This window comes from Orcinus orca, chromosome 10 (genome assembly GCF_937001465.1).
Source record: "Orcinus orca chromosome 10, mOrcOrc1.1, whole genome shotgun sequence".
In the NCBI taxonomy this organism is placed as follows: domain Eukaryota; kingdom Metazoa; phylum Chordata; class Mammalia; order Artiodactyla; family Delphinidae; genus Orcinus; species Orcinus orca.
The window spans coordinates 71,537,099-71,564,444 of record NC_064568.1 but is presented as its reverse complement, the minus strand read 5'-3'; the positions used below and the strand labels follow the sequence as shown (position 1 = coordinate 71,564,444).

The window sequence follows — 27,346 nt, the reverse complement described above, 5'->3', positions numbered from 1 at the left end:
TTTCTGACTTACTTCACTCTGTATGACAGACTCTAGGTCTATCCATCTCATTACAAATAGCTCAATTTCGTTTCTTTTTATGGCTGAGTAATATTCCATTGTATGTATGTGCCACATCTTCCTATCCATTCATCTGCTGATGGACACTTAGGTTGCTCCCATGTCCTGGCTATTGTAAATAGAGCTGCAATGAGCTAACGTTCACATCTTCTTTATCCATTCATCTGCTGATGGACACTTAGGTTGCTTCCATGTCCTGGCTATTGTAAATAGAGCTGCAATGAGCTAACGTTCTCTGTGGATATTAGCTGCCCCATTAGCTTGGGGCTCAGAGTGAGGACAACACTGATGGGAAACAATTCCAAGCTAACCCTTGCTGGACATGTAACACACATGAGAAACATTTGTGGTTTTCAGCCATTGTAATGTTGGAGTTGTTTGTGACAACAGCACAATCTAGCCCAATCTGACTGACATAGACACCGTGCTGGAAAGGCAAGTCAAAGATATAGAGTGTATTATTTAATGCACATTTATTGGGAGGTTATTGTACATTACACACTGTGCTAGGTGCTGTGATTACAGATGACTTAGATTTAGCACCAACCCTCAGAGGGCTTATATTGCAGAAGGCATATAGGTAAATATGGCTCTTCATCACTACTTGAGATCACTCTGAACCCTTTCTCCTCCGAATCTCCTTCTGAGTGTATGGTGGTTCAAAATCAGTCCATAAATTCTTAAATATTCCTCACTTCAAAAGGTGGAACCTAGTTCCCCTCCCCTTCAATGTGGGCTGAATTTAGGAACATTAGCAAATGGAATGTGGCAAATGTGATGGTAATAGGCTTTGGGGGGCAGTTTGTGAAAGGCAAGTGGCTTCCCCCTTGTTCTCTCTTGAATCTCTCACTCTGGGAGAATCCAGCTACCATGTTGTGAGTAGCTCTTTGAAGAGGCCCACAAGACCAGGAACAGAAACCTCCTGCTAACAGCCAGTGAGGAACTGAGGCCTCCAGCCAACAGCCATGTGAGTGAGCCGTCTTGGACTCGGACCCTCCACCCCCAGCTGAAGCTTGACTGCAGCTCTTGTGGGTATCTTGGCTGCAATCTCATGGGATACCGAAGCCAGAACCACACTGCTGGCCACTGCCGGAGTCCTGAGCCTCAGAAACTGCGTGAGACAATGTTTGTTTCAAGCCACTACGCTTGGGGTAGCTTGTTACACAGCAATGGGTAATTAATAAGTATGAATTCCTCCTGTGAGTTACTATTTCTTTAAAGATATTGCCTGGCCCCATTCCAGGAAAGGAATGCCCTTTGATATCTGTATTAATAGCATTCTGGGTTGTTTGTTCTCCATTTGCTCCACCCTTACCTGGGATCATTTTCCACCTCTTTTTGCCCCGTTCTCTGCTGTAAGTGGTTGATTCCATGGACTCCCTTGCCCTTGGGCTTCTCTTTGGTTTCTATCCATGGAAAACACTGGCAGGGGAGCAGAGGGCAGGATGAAAGAGAGGTCCGGACATCTACCCCTCTGACTGATTTCCCTCCCACCAGCCTAGGAGGCAAGGGATTTTGCTGGATTATTATATATATATTATATATATATTATATTATAAGGTGAGGCACAGGGGCTTCCCTGGTGGCACAGTGCCATTACTCTGTTGCAATTACCACTGTCAACAAGGGTGAATCTAGGGTACTACGGGAGGGAGAAGTCCTTGAATCCTTTGTCAGTCATGGAACCAGCAAGAAACAGAGAGCACACTTAGGTGCGGATTTTGAAGGGACCATTTTTTGAGGTGTGGGCAGAGTTAAGAGTGCCCACTGCTGTTGAGGCATCTGTGACCATCAACAGAGGAAAGGCAACCCCACCCAACCTGAAGGGTAATGGCTAGAAATGGTGTTGTTGGACCTGATGAGAGCTGGACTCATGGTAGAAGGGCCATGCAATGCCAGGTATAGTTGTAGAAAGGCATAGTCAGTGCCAAACAACAGCAAAACAGGCAGGAGAAATAAATACTCTGACTTCTCTTTCTGTTCCCTAATCTCCTGCCTGTGCCTCCTACTAGCCAGATCCATCTGGAAACCAGAGACAAGGGTGCCTGGATGATGCCATCTAAGCAGTTGGTAGACGTCAATGTCCTAGTCCCCAGAGCGGGGTGGGGAGGGTCAGGGAGTGGGTCTGGAGAGGCAAATGGAGAACATCATGAACAAGGTCCAAAAGAAGAGAAATTATAGGAATTGTTGAAACAATATTTTCTAAAACTTTAAAAAATTTCATTACTTAATTAAAATGCCTAAACTTGCAAAGAGAGTCCACAGCTACCGATGGAATGAGGAGGGATCTGAATGAGGGCTGGATACTTGAGGCTTCTATTATGAGAGAGAGGCAGGGACAGGCATATGCCCAGAAAACCAATCCTGGATTGTTTTAAATAAAGGCTTTATTTTTTAAAGAAGTTTTAGGTTCCAGAAAAATTAAGAAAAAGCTACAGAGATTTCCCACATACTGCCTGCCTCCACACATGTACAGCCTTCTTGGCTCTCAACATCCCGCACCAGGGTGGTACATTTGTTACAACTGATGAACCTACATTGACACAACACAACTACCCAAAGTTCATAGTTTACAATTGGGTTCATTCTTGGTGGTGTACCTTCTGTGTGTTTGGACAAATGAATAATGATCTGTACAGTCACTGTGATATTATAAAGAGTACCTTCACTGTCCTAAAAGTCCTCTGTGCGCCACCTATTCATCCCTTCCCACTAAGCCCTGGCAACCACTGATTTTTTTCCTGTCTCCATGGTGTTGCCTTTTCCAGAATGTCATGTAATTGGAATCATACAGTAGGGAGCCTTTTCAGATTGGCGTCTTTCACTTAGTGATATGCATTTAAGGTTCCTCCATGTCTTTTCATGGCTTGATGTCTCATTTCTTTTTAGCACTGAAATCATGTTGCATTGTCTAGATGTACCACAGTTTATTAACCCATTTACCTACTGAAGGACATCTTGGTTGTTTCCAAGTTTTGTCCTGGATCCTTTTGGATGGGCGTGGGGGAGGGAAGACAGGCATCCAGCTTAGCCATGGACAGAGCTTGAACAGTCCTCCATGGTCCTGAGGCCCTTTGCAAATAGACTTCTGTGAGGCCTGTCCTACTGTCTCAAATGTACTCAGACGCACTCTCACCCCCTGCATGTATTGTCGGAACTTTGAAAGATTCTAGCTGCCAAGTGTATATTAGGAAATAAGGATGTAGATCCTGGTCTTGAAGAATTGATAGACTAGTGGAAAGGAAAAGATAACTGACTACAACTGACTTGTACAAATGCAATGAGACTTTCAGAAAAGCTAGGATTTTAGCATCAGACTAAAGGTGAGTTTCCCATGATGCTATTCAGCGCTTGGTTCTTGCAATTCCATGGTGACAGTTTTGGATACAACAGATAGGCCTATTTGAGCATAAGATTCTTAGTACGTAGACTCATTACTGAGTGTGCATTCCATGAAAAACCTTAAAGACTATAGCTCTTTGTTTTTGAGAGAGAGAAAGGGACACCCCCCACCCCTCCCAATTCCTGACACATACTGAATCTTGACTTTAGGAATCATATTGTCCTGGGTTTAAACCCCAGTTTTGCCACCTATCAGCCAGGTGACTTTGGGAAAATTACTCAACCTCTCTAAGCTTCTCTTTCCTAAGTTGCGAAATTGACATTCTAGTAACTGGAGGATTATTGTAAGTATTAAGTGATATACATTTAAGGTTCCTCCATGTCATTAGCATGGTGTTTGGTGTGTAGGAAGTATTCCAAAGATGATATCTACTCATTTTATGACTTCTTGCTACATACTTTTTTAAACAGAGAGGCCAAGATTGTTAGCTTCCTTTGGGGGCACAGTTGGCGAAGTGCATCGTTTTTGTTTTTTTTTTAACTTTTTTGGTTAAAAAAAAAGCATGTGGGATCTCAGTTCCCCTACCAGAAATGGAACACACAGCCCCTGCGGTGGAAGTGCAGAGTGTTAACCCCTGCACTGCCAAGGAAGTCCCTGGAGAAGTGTATCTTGAAGGAGGGAGCTGACCATCCTACAATCAGGGCCTAGACAACAGTGAAAGGAGTTAGGGAAGTCGTAAGTCGTAAACATGCAGGATCAGTTATTGTTTTTATATAAAATATTGATATTTTGTTTATTATGGATTGTTTTGCATTGATTCTGACTTTATTTTTTTTTTATTTTTAAATTTTTTATTTATTTACTTTTTGGCTGTGTGGCATCTTCGTTGCTGCGCAGGGGCTTTCTCTAGTTGCGGTGAGCTGGGGCTGCTCTTCGTTGCAGTGTGCGGGCTTCTCATTGCAGTGGCTTCTCTTGCTGCAGAGCACAGGCTCTAGGTGCCTGGGCTTCAGTAGTGGTGGCATGGGGGCTCAGGAGTTGTGGCTCAGGAGTTGGGCTCTAGAGCGCAGGCTCAGTAGTTTTGTTGCTCTGTGGCATGTGGCATCTTCCCAGACCAGGGCTCGAACCGTATGCGCTGCATTGGCGGGCAGATTTTTAACCACTGCGCCACCACGGAAGTCCCTGACTTTTTAAAATATTGCATTAAAATATTATTTATCTTGGGCTTCCCTGGTGGCGCAGTGGTTGAGAGTCTGCCTGCCAATGCAGGGGACACAGGTTCGTGTCCCAGTCCGGGAAGATCCCACATGCCGCGGAGCGGCTGGGCCGCTGAGCCTGAGCGTCCGGAGCCTGTGCTCCGCAACGGGAGAGGCCACAACAGTGAGAGGCCCGCGTACCGCCAAAAAAAAAAAAATTATTTATCTTGATAACCCATTTTTTTGGTACCTCCTTAAAGTTCATTCACCTGACCCTAAAGCACTTAGGTCGTGGTGTGACTGGCACAAAGTCCAGAGCCGCCTGTAGGAAAAGACTGAAGATCTTTGGGTGAGTTTGAACTTGTGCTTTGCAAGGCCTAGAACACTTAGCCTCCTGGGATAGGAGCAGAGGGTGTGGACTACAACTCCCAGAAGGCCGCGCGGCACGGTGCCCTCACCGATTGGCTGGTATGGCCCCGCCCCCACCACGCCCCTGCCGGGAGGACCCGGGGCAGCGAGTCCCGGGCTAGCGTGCTCCCAAAGCCGGCTACCCAGTGTAGTCTCGCCTTGCCGGACAGGCTTCATGGCGGCCCAACCAGTGTCCCGGATGCTGCGGCGGGTCCTGAGGTCCAGCGTCCGGAGCTGCAGCTCGGGCGCTCTAGTGACGCAGCCACACCCCGGGGAGCCCTCCCAACCTGCCGTGCAGGTGAGCCTCCCGCATCCACACTTTCTTGGGGAGGGGGTGGCCTGGCAGCTGCACCTTATGCCCAGAAGCACCCCGGCCCGTCCGCGGTAGCTGCTTCTGGGAGGGGTGTCTGCCTCTGCGAGGGACTCCTCAGCGCTTATTTAGGGGTGGGGACAGGAGTGGAATGATGTTTTCTAGATAGACTGCCCAGTCTCACCCGGTATCCCAACGAGGGGTGGCGGGGTGGGGCGCTCCTTGGGGTCTGGCTTATAAACCTCCCTGCCCACCCATCCGTGCAACCCCCTTCCAGGTCTGAGTGACTCCTAGAGATGGGGGAGCAGGCGGCAGGACTCTGGGACCAATGAAATATTATTAGTACCCCTTTCAGCCCTGCCTCACACCCAGCCTCCTTAAACATTTTCCTCCCTGCCCCCCAGTGGAGGTTGTGTGTGATCAGGTGTTTTTGTGACACCCCACTTCATAGTGTGGCACTGACTAAAAATGTCACCTTGGTGCTGCCAGTAGTCAGTTGTCACTTTGTAGTCACAGGGTTGTGTGACTCGTCCTTCACTGACTCTTTTTGTTTCATCTTCACTTCCCTTAAGAGGCTTCAGTCTCTTTCTAGAGCAGAATGGAGTCAGGACCTGGGCTCTTGCAGGTTAGGGACTCCGCTATCTCTTTAGGGTTGGGATAGCCCCCCTCAGTCCTTAACAGCTTCTCAGAGGGGTTTCCAGCATAAGAAGTTTTAAATTTGTTTTGTCCATGTTGTCAGGGAATCATTTGGGGAGAAGCATCTCTTTTTTGGTGACGCCTTTTCTAGGCTGATCTGGTCATTCTTTTCCCACCTCCTGGCTCAGGGCTTCAGGTTCTGGGATTCATCAGATCATGCACCTGCTGTTGCTCAATAAAGGGGAGGGCCTCAGCCTGACCTGCTTTCTCCAGATCTGATCCCCCCTTCCCCCCACCCGTGGGATCCTCAGATAAGCAGATCCCATTTCTGGGAGGTGGAGAAGTTTGTCAGTATCCTTGAACTCTGAACTTTGTGGAGGGAAAAATGGGAAAGCAAAGATGAGAGATCTTCAAAGAATTCAGGAAAAGGGAAGTTTCTTCTCCCCCTTGCCCCTAATTTACTTTGAACCTTTCATCCTGTGCTAAGTGGCTTCATTCGTGGTCTCTCAGTCCTCACAATAAACCATGTGAAGTGAGTAGAGTTTGTATTTTCAGGTGAGGGTGCTCATGGAAGTTAACTTCCCTGGAGTCCCTGAGCTGTAAAGTAAGGGAACCAGAGCTCAAACTCTAGCACCTGTGCTCCTGCTTCTTTTCTGTGGGGAGAGTAGAAGAGAGGCTGCTCTTACCCTTACCTTTACACCGTGAGGGCAGGTAGCGTTAGCAGGTAAGAAGGTGGACTCAGAATGCCTCGGTTTGAATCCCAGCCCTACCACTTATTAGCTGTGTGAACTTGAGCAAGTCTTCTCAGTGCCTCAGTGTTCTCCTCTGTAAAATGGAAATAACAGTGTCTACTTCATAAGGTGGTTATAGGGCTTAAAGGAGTTAACATAATTTTTATATATATATACTTAGAACAAAACCTGGCACATGTACGTGCTGTGCACGTGGATTGCACATGTTTGTTGTAATTATTCTTGCCGCCATTGCCACATACTGTGTCCCCTAAGTCCCCTCCCACCTGGACACTCAGGATAGTCATTCTGTCAACTATCTGATCACAGACCCCCCACCCTGGACGTTCCCCACCAGGGTTATCCTCAGCAGACAGGTTGCTCCTTGGGTGCTGGGTGCTCCCCTGCCTTTCTCGGTACAGTGCTTAGCCGGTGCTCTGCAGGCGGTAGAGTTAGCAGGTATTTTTTGGCTGTTTGAAACAGATCTGGTGAGGGTGCACGTGACAGAGCACTGGACAGGGAGCCCCAAGCTTTCATGCTCGCTTTGCCCCCAGTTTGACCTGGCTCCTGGGCCTGTCTCTTCCCCTCTCTTCCTGTCTTTAAAACCAGTGGGATGGACTAGCCCATCTGTACGCAGTAGGGGAGGGCACAGAATGTCCTTAGCAGAATCTCAGAGGTATGTTCAACCAATCCACCGAGCCTGCCAGTTGGCAGGAGCAGGGGTGGGGGCATCTGGAAGCCCTGTCCTCCCTTCCCTTCCTGTAGGGTGTCTTTCCCCATACCCTACGTGGGGCCCTGAGGTCTGGTTTGAGATGGCAAGTGCTTGGAGAGACGGGGAAAGCCCCCGGCTGTTGTCTGTGTGTCGGGGTGTAGGTGTGGGAGAGTTGTGCAGTGAGGGGAGGGAACTGGCTGTGAGGACAGTGGATGGGGGCATTGGGCTTGGTCCCGGAGCAGATTGAGGAGCTTCTGCAGGTGGAAAGGGGAGGCAGGTAGGGGAGACAGCTCCCTCCGGCCTGTTTGGGGCAGCAAGACAGAGGGCTTCCCCCAGTTGCAAGCACTACGCCCTTCTTTCTCCCTCTCAGGCTCCGTGCAGGCTTTGTTGGGACGACAAGGGGCTGGCCTCAGGTCCTGGGCCTGCTTCCTTGGGGCAGGGGCAGGGGAAAGGATGACTCTGTGCCAGGCAAAGGCACCCAGCTGTTCAGGGGGCTGGAGAGAACACAACGTGGGAGAGGGCTGTGCAGGAAGGGACTGGTACATGAGGAGGGCCGGGGCGGGGCAGTCACACGTGGAAGGAAAGGAGACCTTTCAGGGGGCTGCCTGGACTTCCAACCTGCCCAGCTCCTCAACAGCTTTGTTTCAGTGAAGTGTAAATTATCCTTGCTGGGAGCCACAGGTGTGAAGACCTCACACTTAGGGTGGGGCTGGAGGGGGAGCGGAGGTCAAAGGCTGGGGCTGGGCACTTTGCCAGGTCCCCTCATTCAATAGAGATTAATTTTGAGCCACGCTGGGTATACATCCTCCCAAGGAGCAGGTGAATCAGGGCCAGTGATACTTGGGTTTGGCCTGTGCTCTTTTTCTCCTGCTCTTCTAGTGTCTACGCTCCAGAGCTGTTTGGGGGTCGGCCTTTATCATTCAGATCAAAGGCCCAAGGTTAGTGAATATTAGGGAAGGCACTTTGAGGGCAGGGTCCCTCCCTTAACTAACTCCTTCCTACCACTCTTCCCCACCACTCCATCCCAGTCTGCACTGGGTTGGTAGACAAGATATAACCAGTAGCATGTGGTAGGCTGCCTAGTTCCTGGTTGTGGCACTAGTATCTGTGGTTCTCGGGAAGCTCAGACCCCACGTGTCCTGCTCTGAGTGGTGTGACAGCAGGTCTGAAACCCCAGCCTTGGGCCCTCTGCCATTAAGTAGGGCTTTGCAAGACGAGGCAAACTGACAGAGTGGGAAAACTAGTCACAGCGCACACACACACACACACACACACACGAGTGCCCCTCCATGGCTACATGATGAACAGTTATTTGTAAGTAGGAGTTAGATTAAGAGAATGGGAGCGGTCCTGAACACCTACCGTGTGACAGGAACTCCTCCGGTTGAGGTAGGTAGGATCATTTTCCACACTTTATGGACGAGGAAGCTAAGGCTTAGAGAATGGTAAGCAACTAGCTCTACAGCTAGTTGGTAACAGAGCCAGGCTTCTAATTCAAGTTTACCTGCTCCCAAAGCCTATGCTCAGGACCACAATCACCCCGGATTAAAATGGCACTGGGTCCTGGTGTGGCAGGGCCAGTGGTTCTCAGCCTGGGCTACAGAGCTGAACAGGGACGTTTCAGATAAACCACTAGGGCCCCATCCCAGAGAGCAGCTGAGTCCGAATCTTTGGGCTGGGGCTCTGGCATCAGCACGTCTTAGAAGGTCTTCAGGTGATTTTAATGTGTAACAAAGGCTGAGAACCACCGTATGAGGCTAAACCATTTTGACAGTAGAGACCAGCCTAGAAATGCATGGCAACCCCATTGCAACTGGGTTTTCCACACACCACCTTTCCCTCTGGATTAGGGACCTGCCTGTCTGTTCACTGACACAACGGTTCGACACCTGCTATGACACCGGGAAACAGAGGCAGGCAGGAAGGCTTCCCACCCAGGGGAAACAGCCTGATCCAGGCCGGGGCCGGAGAATACGAGCACCTAAGGGTGTTCTACTTCTGACATGTCCTAGCCCCGCCTGGGCGAGAGGCATTACCGTCTCATCTGCCCAGTAATTCTCCCAGGATTCTGGGCTCCTTTGACTGGTGCTGATATTTTTTCCTCCAGGGAGTTTAAAGGGAAGAAAAAAAATGGAAGAAGGAAAGTAGGGCATGCAGTGTTGGAGGAGGAGGCAGGGATGAGGTGTGTTAATACCCAACTGAGGAGTTTGCAAGGGGGAGGGGGAGGGGAGGGGGAGGGGAGGGGAGGGGGAGGGGAGGGGAGGGGAGGGGAGGGGAGGGGGAGGGGAGGGGAGGGGGAGGGGAGGGGAGGGGGGGAGGGGAGGGGAGGAGGCTGCGTCAGGTGTTGGTGTGTGTGTTTAGGAGGCTGCGTCAGCTACTGGGTGTACAGAGTCTGAACGAATCTAGATAAGGTCACTCCAGGTCTCGAAAGTGAAATCTGGCCTCCCCTCCCGTGGGGGCCTAATTCCATTCTGGGTTGCCCCATTCCTCGGCTCCCTCTCCGCTTTCTGCTGAGTCATGCTCCTGGGTCGTCTCACTTGCTCCCTATTCCCGGCTTTATTTTCGCTCCTCCCTCACCCAGCCACCTCTCCCAGGATGTGAAGATTAGGGTGAGGAGGGCATCTTGGCAAGTGAGGAGGTGAGGTCTGGGGGGACTAACGAATCACTGAATTGTGAGTAGCTGCTGATTCCCAGGTGTCTGAGCTCCTGGACTGTGGTGGCCAGTGGGCATGGGACTCTTTTTTTTTTTTTTTTTTTTGCGGTACGCGGGCCTCTCACTGTTGTGGCCTCTCCCGTTGCGGAGCACAGGCTCTGGACGCCAGGCTCGGCGGCCATGGCTCACGGGCCTAGCTGCTCCGCGGCATGTGGGATCTTCCCGGACCGGGGCACGAACCCGTGTCCCCTGCATCGGCAGGCGGACTCTCAACCACTGTGCCACCAGGGAAACCCTCTTTTTTTTAAAAAAATAAATTTATTTAATTTATTTTTTTGTCTGCGTTGGGTCTTCGTTGCTGTGCGTGGGCTTTCTCTAGTTGCGGCGAGCTGGGGCTACTCTTCATTGCAGTGCATCGGCTTCTCATTGCCGTGGCTTCTCTTGTTGCAGAGCATGGGCTCTAGGCGCATGGGCTTCAGTAGTTGTGGCTTGCGGGCTCTAGAGCGCAGGCTCAGTAGCTGTGACGCAGGGGCTTAGTTGCTCCGCGGCATGTGGGATCTTCGAGGACCAGGGCTCGAACCCGTGACCCCTGCATTGGCAGGCGATTCTTAACCACTGCGCCACCAGGGAAGTCCCGGGATGGGACACGAGATTCTGAAGTGTCCCTGCCCCACCCCCGAGGGTACTGGTGGAAAGGCAGTGGGGTGAGTAGGGAAGGAGGAACACTGTTGTTATTATTTCAGACTGCAGTTCAGAGAAATGACGGCTACTTTCTCGTCACGGGGCTGTGAGCAGTGTTTCTTAGAGGATGTGGGAAACCCGTCTTAGGGCGGGCAGAGCGAGGTCGGTTTTATGGGCGCAGGAAAATCATGAAGCACCCCCTTCTACCTCTCGTATCCCTTCTACTTCCTGAGTCAGTCAGTGGCCCTTGACTATACATAAGAATCACCTGGAGAGGTGAAACACACAGCATCTGGAGACTGAATTCAGCTGGTCTCCAGTAGAACTTTTTTCTTCAACTCCCCAGATGGTTCTAACATGTAGCCAGGGCTGAGGAGGTCTCTGAAGTAAATGTTTCTTCCTGGACCTCAGGAGGGCTGGAGGCCTGCTTTCTTAGGTTACAAGATCATGAGAATCCTGGGTGTTTCCCTACCAGTGTCCTGACTAGCCCCCTCCTTTACAGCAAGCCAACCTTAGCCCACAACTGTGTTCTTATTTAACAGCTGGGAGAGCAGGCCTGGAGGAGTTAGAGAACTTTCCCAGTGTGTCCCCAAGACCTCACGGATGACCACCACAGTCATAATTTCTCTGTTCTAAAGATTCTAGAGAAATGACTTCTCCCCACCCTATGTACCATCCCGTGTACCTTCTTGGACACACCCTATGCAACTAGGGGAAGGAATTTAGAACTTGGAATCAGAAGACCTGGATTTGAATCCTGGTTCTGCCACGGGTGTTCTTGGACCCCATTCAAGAGTTGGTTATAATAATCCCTTTAGGTGTGGGGATGGAACAGAGAACATTCTTTGGAAACCTTAAGATGCCTTGCAAACTGTTAACCTCTGTGGAGCAGTTATCTCATCAGCATGTCATGACCCAGGGCTGTGTTCTAAATGGGGGGATGGGGGAGGGGAGAGAGAACAAACTAGTTCAGATTTAGGAAAGGGTGAGGTTGGCTGCCTCCTTTCTCTCCCCAGGATGAGTTTGGGCCTTGCGGGGAGCCTCGGGCCATCTCCTCCCCTTATACCCCAAACAGTGGGTCCTTAATCCTTTCTTCTGGCCATGGGTGGGTGAAGGATAAGGACTAAAGCAATCTGGCCACGGGGTTAGTGTGGTGGCCATCCTGGCACCTCCATTCTCCCTTCCTGGAGGCTGGTGGCCTCATTCCCTCTGTGGGTCCCCCTAGTGTGCTGTCTTCCCCCCAAGGCCTTCTGTGGGAGGGGAGCCTTCCCCATGGGTTTACCCTGCCCAGCTGGGCGTGGCCCCCGGCTGCTCCTGGGGGTGTGGCCTGTTGGGCCCTCCTGGGTGTTGAGGAGGCCCCAGAGAGCCCCCCATCTGCAAGGGGGAGGCAGCTTGTGTGACACCCCTTCCCTCACAGTGAGTGACTTTGTTTCGAGCTCAAGGTAAGGAATGAGAGGCCTGGGTTGGACAAGTGGCTTCCGTGTCCTAGGCCACCTTCCCTCTCAGCTACCTGCTGTCTCCCTCCTCCTTTCTGGACGTGCTTGTCTGGTGGCATGGTTGCCAGGTGCCAAATGGCACCTGCCCTCCCAGTGACCCATCCAAGAGATGCTAGAGATGGCTGTTCCCAGATAGGCTTCCTTTGAGGGAGGGGTAGCAGGGAGGAGGTAGGGCCCGGCTGGGGCTTAGTGCCCTTCCCTGTGCCTTGCTGCCCAGCCGGTAGGCAGCTGCACCCCTGCAGGGGTCCTCCACCCTGGGGCTGAGTGTGGGACCTTGGAGGGGCACGTCCTACCCTCCAAGCCTGTTTCCAAACCTGTGAATAAGAGGAGAATACCAGACCCCCAGGACTGCGGAGCCCATGTGGATGGAAAGGCTAGCAGTGTGCGCGGGTGTCAGAGAGGAGGGAGGGGATGGTCGAGGGGAGAGGGCTTGCTCTCCCCAGGTGGGTGCTCCTCGCACCTCTCCCCCAGCCCCTGTTGTCGCAGGTGCCGTCCGGACGGAGGCGGTTCCTGAGGGAGCACGCGGCCCCCTTCTCTGCCTTCCTCACCGACAGCTTCGGCCGGCGCCACAGCTACCTGCGGATCTCCCTCACCGAGAAGTGCAACCTCAGATGTGAGTCGCCCTCCTGGGCTCCTGTCCCTCTGCTGCAGTAGCCCCTAAATCACCCCGTGTCTGGGAATCCTTCTCAATCCTCCCCATTCCTCTTTCTAGAAAACTCCACCTGCCCTTCTTCCTTGCTTGCCAGGTGGGGTTCATGGGCAAGGTAGGGGTCAAGGGTGAGTTTTATGATCCTGGAAGCTGGGTTCTACTTGGGATTAGGTTGGAGAACAGAATTGCTGTTGAGTTTAGGATTGAGGTTGGCCTGGGATCTCCCACTCTTCGGGGCTCTTTCCCCTCCCTCCTGTTTCCTTGCGGTCCCCACGGTTCAGGACGTGGCATGGGGACTGCTGGACGGTGTAAACAAGTGAGATAGGCAGCAGTGCCAGCTATAAAGACACCCCAACCCCAGTCCCATGAGACGAGTTGTCTGGGGCCAGGCTAGTACACAGAGTCCTTGTTTCATAACCCCACGCGGAGTGCTCTGGGCCAGATCCACCGCTGGAGGGGCTTCCAAAGTGTGTTTGTCCATCTGTCCTGCCTGCCTTCCCTCCCTCCTTCTCTTCTTCCTTCCTTTCTCTCACTGTAGCTCACAATAAGAAATACATTTACTTCATGGCCCATAAATACGTGCATGTGTAGTAAATGTTTAACCAAACAATACCCATTACGTGCAGTACTGATGTTCTGGTGTTGTTACCTAATCTGCTCCATCTTAAAAGACCAATTCTGGACCTTTCACTGATTTGACTGAATGACCCCCTAGCGGATCCTGACCACTGGTACTGATTAAACCCGTACCATGGGAACTGATGGGAGGAGGTGGTGCCCCCTCGCTGGCCAGGGCTCGCCTCATTTATCCCCTTCTGCTACCTCACCCTGAACAGGTGGTACCTCAGTTTTCCAACCTGTGAAATGGGACTGATGATCGCCTATAGGAGACAAACTGTGTGTGAGAACATGTGTAGCCACAGAGGAGAGCAGCTTTGCCCAGGCCAGGGAGCACCTCCCAGCCTCCTTCACCTTAGGACACATAGAGAAGGGTCCCTGTTTGTCAAAACCAGATGAAATGAAGGAGGTGAACGATGGCAGAAGGAATGGGCCCAGGGCCCTGGCCTTCCATGTCTCGGCCTGCCCTACCTCCAGCCAGGCTGAGCTGTCAGCCTCATTTATCATCTTTAAGCCCTGAGGGACAGCAAGGCCAGTTGGGGAAGGGGTGTTAAATTTTGCAGGTGAGAGTGGTGCGCCCCAAAGAGAATCTGGCCTAGGGTTTGTGCCTCCTCAGACTTGGCCGGGTCTTTCCTCATGGCTGGGGTGGGTTCAGGAGACACTCGTGGCCTGGTGGGGGAGTTGGGGACTGGTGACATCGCAGCCTGACCGCTGCCGTCACTTCCTTCCTCCACGTCCCCTCCCTCCCCTCAGGTCAATACTGCATGCCCGAGGAGGGTGTCCCTCTGACCCCCAAGGCAGACCTGCTGACCACAGAGGAGATCCTAACCCTGGCCCGCCTCTTTGTGAAAGAAGGTGTAGACAAGATCCGACTCACGGGCGGGGAGCCGCTCATTCGGCCGGACGTGGTGGACATCGTGGGTGAGTTGACAGAAGTCGTCACCACCTCTCCCAGCTTGTGCCTCCTCCAGCTGGGCTCCAATATTAATATCAGAAGCTAACACTCCTTTCGGCATTATGCTCACAGAGTCCTACGCCTTCTGAGACAGGTACCATTCCTATTCCCAGTTTGTAAAGAATTGAGGCACAAAGAAGTTCAGTAACTGACCCAAGGTCACAAAGCTGGTAAGCGCCAGAGCCCAGTGGTTTGATGTCAGATTTAGACTAAAGTCCTCATCAGGGCTTGGAGGCCCACGTGATCCGGTTCCCGTCAACCGCAGAGACCTCTCTCCTGCCGCTTGGCCTCCGTCCTCCCCTGCATTCATGCTGCCGGGCCTTTGCACATGCTGTTCCCTTTGCCAGGAGCACAGGGCTCCCCGCCTGCCTCATTCAGGGGTCTGCTCCCGTGTCATCTCCTTGGGGAGACCTCCTTGGCTGCTCTGTCTAAATTCCCCCTCACATACCCCAGCTGCTCTGTCTCCCAGGAGTTGGCAGGGTACAGACCATGGACCAAAACCAGGCCACCACCTGTGTGTGTGTGGCCTGCAAGCTAAGAATAGTTTCTATATTTTTAAATGATTGAAAAAGAAAATCAAAAGAATAGCATTTGTGGCACTTGAAAATTATATGAAATTTAAAATTCACTGTCCATTAATAAAGTTTTATTGGCACATAGCCACACCCACTCATTTACATATCTCCCCTGTTGCAGAGCTAAGTTGCCTCAAAGACCATATGGCCAGCAAAGCCAAAAGTGTTTACTGTCTGGCCTTTTAACAGAAAAAGTGTGGCGATCCTACTCTACCACGTGGTGTTATTTGGTTGGTTTTTGTCTGTCTCCTCATTAACTAGCATGAAAGCTCTCATGGAGCTGGGCAGGTTCTGTTCACAGCTGTGTTTCGAGCACCTAGGGAAGCGCCTACACACAGTTGGGGCTCACTGGTGTTTGCTGGATGAGTGAAGGTGGTTCAAAATACCATCTCTGAAGGATGACGTGTCCACGTGTGAATCTCAGCTGCACCTCATACCAGTAGTATATCTTTTTTTTTTTTTGCGGTACGCGGGCCTCTCACTGTTGTGGCCTCTCCCGTTGTGGAGCACAGGCTCCGGATGCGCAGGTTCAGCGGCCATGGCTCACGGGCCCAGCCGCTCCGCGGCATGTGGGATCTTCCCGGACCGGGGCACGAACCTGCGTCCCTTGCATCGGCAGGCGGACTCTCAACCACTGCGCCACCAGGGAAGCCCTAGTAGTATATCTTGAGCAACTTTTAAAGTCCGTCCTAAGCCTTCAGACAGGGTAACCTACCTTATAGGGTGGACCTTGGGAGGAAATGAGAAGGAAATGCCCAGCTAGTGGCGAGTGCTGTGTATGGCCCAGCAGAGCCTCTTGCCATAGGCTGGTTCTAAGCCCCGAGGTCAGGCAGAGACCATGAGCATTTAATTGTAAAAGATGGAATCCGAGGAAAATAAGTTTCCGTGTTCTTGACTGCTGAGGCCCCGGCTCCAGCTGCGCGGGGTGGCATCTCCCAGCCCCCAGCTCTCTGCCTCACTTGCTGGTTCAGTAAACGTTCTCTGGAACGCCTTCTTACGTGCCCGGCACTGTGCTGGCATCAGAGGGGAGTGAGCTGCAGGCCCAGCCTTCAGGGACCCCCAGCCCATTGGCGGAAGCAGCCCCTGGAGCCCGCCGCCATCTGGTGAGGAGCCCAGGTGCTGTGGGAGCCCCGAGGAGGGGCCCAGGGACCCCTGCAAGCTCTTTCCTCCCTCTTTCCCTGTGGCCAGCTCCCTCCCACCCCCACCGATCGCTTGATCTGGAATCCTGCCATCATTCCTAGGCTACACATACTGGCCCAGGGGAGTTGACCTGACCCCCTGTTCAGGCAGCTCCTCAGAGCCTGAAAAGCAGCCTGGGTTCCAGGAAAGGGCCAAACCTGGCTGGCCAGGCCCCAGCCCCCTCGGTCAGGGCACTTCATCTGCCCTCTGTCCAGGGCCTGTGGGCGAGCCTGTGATCACTGCTGGTCAGAGAGGGGTGACTGAGCGCAGATGGGAGGATGCAGAGTCTCCACGGAAGCCACCACCTTGCTTAGTAGGAGGCCAGGGAGCCAGGAGAGGCGGCAGCCCTGTTCCCGCTGTGAGCTCTTCCACCCCCTGGCCGTGTGAACTTGTGCACGTTCCTGCCCCACCCTGGGCCTCAGTGTCCTAATCTATGCGCTGGTCACCTCCCAGCCTTTCCTGCTCTGCTGGCCCTGGGTTGTTGGTCCTGGCTGATAGCATGAGTCTGGCAAGGGTTTATCACCACATAGATGCTGGTTAGGACAGGGACCACCTGCAGTGGCTGACTTTGGAGGATTTATCTCTTGCTTTAAGGGTGTGCACTGATGGGGCAGGGGTGGGGTAGGGGGAACTCTACCCCTCCCCAAGCCCTCCCCCAGTGCTCCAAGACAAATGGCAGTTGATGTGTTTGCTAACACTTTGACATCTCCCAGCCTAGCTCCTTTGATCCTCCCCAGGGGTACTTCTTCAGAGCAAAATCACCCCGAAGGGCAGGGCAGGTGGGGCTATTAGGGAAGAAGGGCTGGGGTAAGTGGAGGGGCATGTTCTTAAGCACTTGTCCCGCCCTCCCAGCTGAGAGTTTCGAGGGACCCCACCCTGGGGGCGCAGAGTGAAGGGGCTGCCGGTTTCACCAAGCAGGCTGTCCTGGTCACTCGGGGTCCCTGCCTGAGGCTGTCAGCCCCGGGACTGGTGTTGTCGATCTCCACCTGAGAAGACAGCTCAGCTCTCCGTCAGCCGTCTGTGATCCCCTCCACCAACCCCAAGACGCTCCGGCACTCCTCCATCCCGGCTTGTGTATGAACAAGTTCCTCTCCTCCCTCCTTTTCTTGGGTGTAAGGCAATGCTGTCCAATACAACTTTCTGGGGTGATGGAAATGTTCTCTATCTGTGTTGTCTGATAAGGTAGCCAGACTTGGGCTTCACAAGCGGCTGTTGTGACTGAGGAACTGAATTTGGAACTTTCATTGATGTAAATGCCCATGTGTAGTTAGCGGCTGCCACGTTGGATGGTGAAGGTTTGAGATTTTCCAAAAGAAAAGAGGGGAACTATAGGCACACTTTACTTTATGGTGCTTTGCTTTACTGCTCTTCACAGATACTGCATTTTTTTTACAAATTGAAGGTTTGTGGCAACCCTGCATCGAGCAAGTCTATCGGTGCCGTTTTTCCAACAGCATTTGCTCACTTTGTATCTCTGTGTCACAGTTTGGTAATTCTCACAATATTTCCAACACTTTCATTATTTTTGTTATGGTGATCTGTGATCAGTTATCTTTGTTACTACTGCAACTCCCTGAAGGCTTAATAGTAGTAATTTTTAGCAATAAAGTATTTTTTAATAAAAGTATGTACATTGTTTTAGACTAATGCTATTGCACACTTAATAGACTCAAGGATAGTGTAGACATAACTCTTACATGCACTGGGAAACCAGGAAAACCCATGTGACTTGCTTTATTGTGATACGTGCTTTATTGCAGTGGTCTGGAACCAAAGCCACACTATCCCCAAGGTATGCCTGTAAACATACAAGTATCAATACTGTGATAGTGTTGGCAGTGTTTGCAGGGGAAGGATTTGGGGTTCTAATTTCAAGGCTGACTTCCGCTGTCAGATGACAGCTTAGTTGGAGAATCACTCAGTCCTGCAGGCTTTCCCTGTATTGTCCTTCCTTCCTCCCTTCCTTTCTTCCGTTATGTTGAAGAAATGAATTATGGAGCATCCAGTTCTCACAGCTTAGAGCCCATAAGAGGCCTAATGCAATGGAGAGCAGCCATTGAAGACTTTGAAATGGCGTGAAGTTTTTTGTTTCATTTTATTTTTGATGGACTCTAGTTACCTAGAATTAGATTAAATCATAATCCTGGGTTTGTGACATAATCTATTATTGATCCGTGCCTGGCCTTTTTTACTTTATTCATACAAATTTATTTACATGTTTTAATAATGTTATGAATTCCTAAGGAAACCCACTACCTCATTAATTTTTTTGGAAGAATCAAACCCTGGCAAGAATCTTTAACCACCTGTGTGGACTTTCCTACCCTGTACTTCCTCCCTCCCAAGGAAACACTCCTAAACGTGGTGTTTATCATTCCCTTGCTTTTTAAAAATGAGATGGTGTTTTTGAACTTTGTAAGAATCGTGCTGTGTGCAGTCTTTCAGGAATTACTCTTTTGACGCAACTGAAATGAACATATGTCATCCAGAGCTGCAGTTCATTTTCTCTGCGATCTCCTGTTCCATTCAATGAATACACCGCACTTCCTGTTAGTGAACATTTGGGTTGTTTCCAGTTTATTGATATTATAAACAGTGCTGCTTTAAATACGTGTATTCTCATTCATGTGTCTCGGTATACAATTTCTCTAGGAGTGGAGTTTGCTGGGTTACTGAATACGTGAATGTTTAATCTTGGCGAACCATTCGGCATTGTCTTACAGGGGCTGTGCTACTTTACACTGTCCCCAGCCGTACATATGGATCCCCTGGATCCTCCCCGACATTCAGTATTATCATTCTGGACCTTTGCCAGTGGACTGGGTATAAAAGGCTATTTTATTGTGGTCTTGATTAGTGCTTCTTCGTTTAGAATGAGGTCAGTCGTCTTGTCACCTATTAGCCATGTATATTTATTTTTCTCTTTAATACCAAATCGTATCATGTGCCTGTTTTTCTATTTGGTTATTTATCCTTTCATATTGGTTTGTTCCAAGTTCTTGATGTATGTTGCAAACGTCTTCTTCCAATTTGAAAAGCAAGCCATACTTTGTGTAACAATTCTTTTGACAATGGTAGTTCTTGAATTTGTCAGTTCTGTCTTTTATGGTTAGTGCTTTTTGTACTTATTAATGAAACACCTCACCCAAGGTCAGAACAACTACCTATGTTTCTACTAGAATATTTAAAGTTTTGCTTTTTGCTTTTAAGTCTCTAATCTGTGGATAATTTCAGGGACTCCAGTTTCATTTTTTTCCATGTGAATGGTCATTTTTTCTAGTTCCTTTTACTAAATAGTTCCCACTTCCTCCATAAATCTACCATGTGTGCATTGGTCTGTTTTGGGTTCTGTTCTATTCAGTTTGTCTATCTCTGTGTCAATATCATACAGTCTTAATCTCCGTAGCTTCATAATAAGTCCATTATCTGATAAGGCAAGTCCTTTTTGTTCTTCAGCAGTGCTTTAGCTATTCTAAGCTTTGTCCATCCATGGAAATTTTAGAATCTGCCTACCAAGTTCCCTGGAAAATTCTGTTGGGATGTTTTCTCCTTTTTTTATTGTGTTAAAATACACATAACATAAAATTTACCAACTTATTTAAATGTACAGCTCATTGGTATTAAGTATTCACATTCACATTTATGCAGTCATCACCACCATCTATTTCCAGTCTCCTGTAAATCTGAAAATCTGTATCTATCAAATAATGACTCCCATTCTCCTCTTCCCCAGCCCCTGGCAACCACCATTATACTTTCTAGCTTTATGATTTTGGCTACTGTAAGGACCTCGTGTAAGTGGAATCAGGCAGTATTTGTCTTTGTGTGACTGGCTTATTTCACTTAGCGTAATGTCCCCGAGGTTCATTCATGCTGTGGCATATTGAGGAATTTCTTCTAAAGGCTGAATTATATTCCACTGTATGAATACACTACATTTTGGTTATTCATTCATTGGTCAACTTGGGCTGCTTCCATGTTTTAGCTATTGTGAATAATGCTGCTGTGATCATGGATGTACAAATACTTCTTTGAGACCCTGCTTTCAGTTCTTCTGGGTTTATATGCAGAAATGGAATTGCTGGATCATGTGGTAATTCTGGGTTTTCTGAGGAACTTCAATACTGTTTTCCACAGGGGCTATACCATTTTGCATTCTTATCAACAGTGCAGAAGGGTTCCAGTTTCTCCACATCCTCACCAACACTTGTTGTTTTCTGGGTTTTTTTTTTTTTTTTATATAGTAGCCATCCTAGAAGTATGAGGTAGTATTGCATTGTCGTTTTGATTTGTACTTCCGTAGTGGTTGAGCATCTTGTCATGTGTTTATTGGCCATTAATATACCTTCTTTGGAAAAATGTCTCTTTGAGTCTTTTGCCCATTTTTGAATTGGGTTGTTTTTGTTGTTGAATTTTAGGAGTTCCCTGTTATTCTAGATATTAATCCCTTAACAGGTATATGATTTTCAGATATCTCCCCCATTCTGTAGGTTGCCTTTCTGCTCTGTGGATAGTGTCTTTTATGTACAATCTTTTTAAATTTTCATGAAGTCCAGTTTGTGTTTTCTTTTGTTGCCAGTGCCTCTGGGTCATTGGATTCAGCAGTGATTTCTTGGGTATGTTATGAAGCTTTATTCCTATGATTTCTTCTCAGAGTTTTATTGTTTTACATTTAGGTCCAACTGCATTCTTTTGCATGCGAATATCCAGTTTTCCCAACACCATTTGTTGAAATGTCCTGTCCCCATTGAATGGTCTTGGCACCCTTGTCAAAAATCGTTTGACCATATATGTGAGGATTTACTTCTGGGCTCTGTTTTATTCCATTGGTCTTTATGTCTGTCTTTATGCCAATCCCACACATTTGATTACTGTAGCTTTGTAGGAAGGTTTGAAATTGAAATGTGAGACCTCCAGTGTTTTGTTCTTTTTCGAGATGATTTGGGGTCCCTTGAGATTCCATATGAGTTTTAGGATGGGTTTTTCTATTTATACAAAAGATATCATTGGGGTTTTGTTAAGGACTGCATTGAATCTGTAGATTGCTTTGGGTAGTATTGACATTTTAACAACATTAAGTCTTCTAATTCATGAACATGGGATGTGTTCCCATTTATTTATGTCTTTTTAAATTTATTTCAGCAGTGTTTTGTAGTTTTCATTGTACAAGGCTCTCACCTCTTTGGTTAAGTTAAATCCTAAGTATTTTATTCTTTCTGATGCTGTTGTAAATGGAATAGTTTCTGTAATTCCCTTTGTTCATTGTTTGTGTATCTGTTGGGATTTTATTGCATTGTATCAAGTTGGGGGAATTGACATCTTGTTTGTTCACATCCCCACCTTCCCACAGCCATTTCCCTCCTTTGCCCCGTTCTTTGCTCTAGGTAGTTGGCCCCTAGGGACTACATCACCCAGGGTCCCTTGCCTGTTGGGTTCCTGATGGGTTTGGCCAATGAGATCAGGTTTTTGTTTTGTTTTTTTTCCTGCTCCCTGCTCTATTTCTATGCTGGGTTTTTGACTGTAGCTAAGTTCCCTTCAGAGCTAAAACTCCTACAGGGCAGCCAGTCTTCCATGGTGCCTTAACTGGACTCCTAACTTAATTTCCTCCCCAGGTCCTTTTGGCCCTAGGCATGGTTATGGATCCCTAGTGTTTCTAGTCTGAGTGCTGTACTGTTCATTGTTGAGACCATTAAGTCTGCCCACACCTTTGTGAGTAGTCCTTTCATTAAATTCTTTATTTTAACCACCTGGGATGAATTCTGCTTTATGCTAGGATCCTCAGAGTTACAGTGTCATGTTTAAAATTATATTTTCTATTATTGTCGTGGTTGACATTCTTTTTTTTTTTGCGGTACGCGGGCCTCTCACTGTTGTGGCGTCTCCCATTGCAGAGCACAGGCTCCGGACACGCAGGCTCAGCGGCCATGGCTCATGGGCTCAGCTGCTCTGTGGCATGTGGGATCTTCCCAGACCAGGGCACGAACCCGTGTCCCCTGCGTCGGCAGGCGGGCTCTCAACCACTGCGCCACCAGGGAAGCCCATCATGGTTGATATTCTTATCACTCTCTTATCAATGCTATAATATGTCTGTTTAGAGTCTTTGGAGTTTTCTCCACTAGCAACCACATCATCTGCAACTAAAGACAATTTTTTCTCCTATCTTTAGGTCTTTAATTTCCTTTTCTTGTCCTATTGCAGTATCTAGGATCTCAAGTACAATGTTGAATAGTAGTGGTAATAAAAGAATACTCCTAATGTTTCCCCATTTAGAATGATGTTTCTTTCTTTTTTTAATTTTTATTGGGGTATAGTTGCTTTACAATGTTGTGTTAGTTTTAGAATGATGTTTCTTAGAAGCTTTTTTTCACAATAACTTTTAGGTAATGAAGTTCCCTTACTAGTACTAAGTTTGTTTTTTAAATTATACACTTTTTTTTTTTTTGGTACGTGGGCCTCTAACTGTTGTGGCCTCTTCCGTTGCGGAGCACAGGCTCCGGACGTGCAGGCTCAGCGTCCATGGCTCACGGGCCCAGCCGCTCCGCGGCATGTGGGATCTTCCCGGACCGGGGCACGTACCCGTGTCCCTTGCATCGGCAGGTGGACTCTCAACCACTGCGCCACCAGGGGAAGCCCTAATTATACACTTTCTTAATGTGTGTTAGGATGATCTATGATTTTTCATTTTTACTCTGTTACTCTGAATGACATTGATAGCTTTTCTGACATTGTACCTGGAATACACTCAACCTAGGCATGGTCTGCTATGCTTTTGTCTACTGTTAGGTTCAGTTTATTAATATTTTGTGTAAGTTTTTGCATTTATATCCGTGAGTGAATTGGGTGTAGGATTTTTCTTTTTCATGCCTGCCTTAACTGATTTGTGGTATTAAATTTCAAAGAATGAGTTAGGTAGTGTATCAGGCTGCTAAAACAGAATATCACAAATTGGGTAGCTTATGAACAGCAAATGATTTCTCACAGTTCTGGAGGCTGGAATTCAAGATAAGGGTGCCAACATGGTCAGGTGTGGGCTCTCTTCTGGGTCACAGACTTTTCATTGTATTCTATCTTCATAAGGCAGAAGATGCTGCAGAGATCTGTAGAATCTTTTTTATAAGAGCACTAATCCTTCCATCCTTATGACCTAATCACCTCCTAAGAGCTCCACCTTCCAACACCACCACATTGATGGTAATCACTTCTTTAAAAGTTTGGTAGAGCTCACGTGTAAATTGTCTGTGCCTGGTATTTTATTTGCAGGGAGATTTTTTTTTTTTTTTTTTTTTTTTTTTTTGCGGTACAGGGGCCTCTCACTGTTGTGGCCTCTCCCGATGCGGAGCACAGGCTCCGGACACGCAGGCCCAGCGGCCATGGCTCGCAGGCCCAGCAGCTCCGCGGCACATGGGATCCTCCCGGACCGGGGCACGAACCCGTGTCCCCTGCATCGGCAGGCGGACTCCCAACCACTGCGCCACCAGGGAAGCCCTTGTAGGGAGATTTTTAATTGCATCTTCAATTTCTTTAATAATTACTGTATTATTCAAGTTCTCTACTTTTGGAGTCAGTTGTGATAGTTTCTTTTTTTAATTTGTCATTATGTCAGTTGTATGAAATTGTTGGTAATATTTTCTTATTATCTTTTTATCTTAGTTTTACTTGCAGTTTTGTCTTTTTTATTCTTAATGTGGTTTATTTGTGTCTTTATCTCTTTTTGTTGTTAAGTCTTGCAAGAGATTTGTCCATTGTGCTATTCTTAAACAAACCAACTTTTGAACTTGTTGAACCTCTTATTGTGTATTCATATTCTATTTCATTATTTCTGTTTCTGTCCTAATGTAGCCTATTGTTTTCATAACATTTATTTTTATTTTTTCTGATTTTTTCTTTGATCTATGAGATATTTAGAAGTGTTTTTAATTTCAAAATATGAGGATTTTAATTCATATTTTTATTAAAGTATAATTATATTGTGGTCAGAGAATCTTATCTCTATGAAACTTACCCTTTTAAATTTATTGAGGATTGCTTTATGATGTAGTATATTGGCAGTTTTTATAAATGTTTTTTATATACTTGAGGAGCTTGTCCTTTAATTATTACATGAAGAAGTCTATACTTGTTCATTGGATCCAGCTGGTTAATTTTATTTCCCAAACCTTTGGTTATGTCAATCTTGGCTGGCTTTTTATCTGCTTGGCCTGCCAATAATAAATAAGTAGGTGGTTTTGTTAGTTTCTCCCAGAGGTCCAGTTGCTTTTATTTTATCTATAGTTGAGGTGATTTTATTAGGTTCATATGTGGTTAGAATTGTTATGTCTTCTTCATAAATTGGATCTTTTATCACTGTGTAGTAGGTCTCTCTCCATGATGATACTTTTAGTCTTAAGGTCTATGTATTTTATTTTACTAAAGCTATATCAGCTTGCTTTTAGCTTTAGTGTGCTGTTTTATCTGTTTTCATCTATTCATCTTAAACCTTTCTGTATTCTTATACTTTAGATATGTCTCTTACAATAGCACATAGCTGTTACTTTGATCAAATTTGACAATCTTTGACTTTTAACTGGCAAGTTTATTCTAGTTGCCTTTGTTGTAATTGTTGAAATAGTTGGACTCATTTCTACACTTTTTTCTGTCATGCTTTTTTTGTGCTTCTTTTTCCTCCTTTTTGACTTTTAAATAAATGACCCTCCCCCTTTTTTCTTCCTCACAAGGCAAAAAGTTTAGCACACTCTTAGGCCCTTGATTTTTTTCAACCCTCCCCCACCTGTATTGTTGATATTTTCTATAATTTTTCTTTCAGGTCATTACAAATAGTCTGCCCCTCTGTATCTCTTATAAGCACATGCTCTGCCTTTTAAGATAACAACAAACTTTACCAAGGTATTTGATCATTCATAATTTCCATAATTCTTACAGCATCTCCTGAATTTGTTTCTCTTCTTATTTGAATATTTCCTCTAAAAGTTTTTTTTTTTTTTTTGCGGTACACGGGCCTCTCACTGTTGTGACCTCTCCCATTGCGGAGCAACAGGCTCCGGACGCACTGGCTCAGCGTCCATGGCTCACGGGCCCAGCCGCTCCGCGGCATGTGGGATCTTCCCGGACTGGGGCACGAACCCGCGTCCCCTGCATCGGCAGGCGGACTCTCAACTACTGCGCCACCAGGGAAGCCCCCTCTAAAAGTTTTTTGATATGAGTCTAATGGTGACTCTAATTTTGATGGTGAATCTAATTAAATCTGACATACCAGGTAGTTTTTTAAATGTTTTAAAGTAGTAGTTTTATAATATTTTGAATGCTTTTAAAATCTTATGTCCAAGGTTCATTCCTTCATTATGTTAAGAATGTCACCGCATTGTCTCCTTACAGTCAGTCTGGCTGTTGGGAAAAGTCTGATGTCAGTCTGGGTTTTGCTCTTGGTTATACACACTTCTTCTCTGCAAGTTATTAAAGTGTTGCCTTTGTTATTTGATTTTCTTAAATTTTACTGTAATGTGTCTAGGATAGGCTTTTCCTCATCTGTCCTGTTGGCATTCAGTGACATCGTCCTTTCATTCTATTACGTTTGCGTTACATTTGGGGAAACTTTTCTTCATTACTCTGTTATGTTTTCAGATATTCCTTCCTTCTCTCCAGTTTAATTTTTTTCTGGGACTTCTATTACCTGGATGTTGCCCCTTCTACTTAGGGCCTCCACAGTTCTTAAAATATATTTTGGTATCTTACTCTCTTCCTCTTTTTCCTGGGAGAGCCCTTTAATCTTACCTCCCAACTCATCAATGTCTCCTATGTTGATATTACCATTTAACTTATTTCTTGTGTTCTTTATTTCACAATACTGTTTTTAACTACTACTTTCCCTTGTTCCCTTTTATAATGAAACATTTTGTTTCATATTGTTAATATCTTCTGTTATTTCTTTTATTGTATTTATGTTTATCTTACATTTTGGTCTGTTTGATCATTTCTTTTCTATTGATATATAGAGAGGGTTGGGGGTGTTTGGGGTTGTGTTGTTTTTGGTGGGGGAAGCACTGGTTGTACTTCTCAAGGGTCTCCTTAGTTTAGGCAGTAAGTTTGTTCCCCCGAGGATATTAGCTATTCTGAATGGCACTGCTTAATGGGAAAAGGTTTAAGTCCAGATCTTAGTCTTCAATAGACCCAGTGAGCTCAAGAGCCCCGAAAATCACAGTTATTCACTCATGTTTGTAATCTCCCCACCAGTGACCAGCCTGGCCACGTAGGACAGCGCAGGTTGTGTACTTGCATAACTCTGGGAGATGCTGTTGACTTAGACTGTGATGAGAATGGCACCTCCTGGAGTGATGTGATATGACAGACCTTCACCTTCAAACCCTCGGAGAGAAGCAGATTTGGAAGGAGGCAGTTACTCTCCATTTTAATCCACCAGTCCTGGGGCTTTGGAGGGGGAGGGTGGAGGGATGAATCCCAACAAGGCTTTGGCAGCTTCCCTGAGCTGACCTCCTAAGCTAGTTCTCTGGAGCTGTTACCACCAAATTCTTCAGGAAGGGGACAGCATCAATTGTTCTGAGGCATCAGTGGATGAGGGTAAGGAGAGAGCTTGAACTGCCTTGCTTTCCTTTAACTGCTTCCATTCTCTGCCAGTCTACTTCAACCCCAGGCTACACACCCCCTCCCCCATACCAGCTCGAAAGGACTGTCCATCTTCCTGTGAGTTTCTCGAGATTGTCTTTTTTTTTAAGTTCCTGGATTCTGTGTTTCTTCAGGGTTGATTTGGTGGAGGGAGCCAAAAACTACTACTAATTTTCCATATTGTCAGAGTCCCAGAGGAAAGTTCTTTTCTTTGTTTTTAAAACAACAACTTTTATTTTTAAACTTTCATTTTCTTACTACAAAAGTAATACATGTTTATTTCAGATAAGCAAAAATAGTATCACTACTGCCCAACTGTAACCACTGTCAACATCTTGGTTTGGCGACCTTCCTGTCTTTTTTCTTTGCACCTAGTTTTCAACTACTGTTTTTAACCTGCCCTCTGGATTTAATGTGACATGTGTATTTCCCAACATCCTAACTTATTCTTTTACAGAGTCATTTTTAGTTGCATAATATTCCATCATCATTTAGACAAAGCATAATTTAGCCAGTTTTCTGTTGTTGGC

General features: G+C 47.3%; 1 protein-coding gene across 12 annotated transcripts in view; it reads left to right on the top strand.

Moving 5' to 3' along the window:
- The first annotated feature begins 5,095 nt into the window (after positions 1–5,095).
- MOCS1 (molybdenum cofactor synthesis 1) overlaps positions 5,096–27,346 on the top strand; it is a 43,094-nt gene continuing 20,843 nt past the window's right edge. For 3 of the 12 annotated variants that reach the window (XR_007479642.1, XR_007479641.1, XM_033424077.2), the window contains exons 1-3: positions 5,098–5,302; positions 12,710–12,836; positions 14,244–14,411. Coding sequence is in view for 10 of the 12 variants with exons in the window: in XM_033424077.2 (XP_033279968.2) it covers positions 5,180–5,302; positions 12,710–12,836; positions 14,244–14,411 (418 nt within the window). In the remaining 2 variants the exon portion in view is untranslated. The other 9 variants (XM_004267637.4, XM_033424087.2, XM_049715776.1 and 6 more) reach the window with 8 other exon arrangements.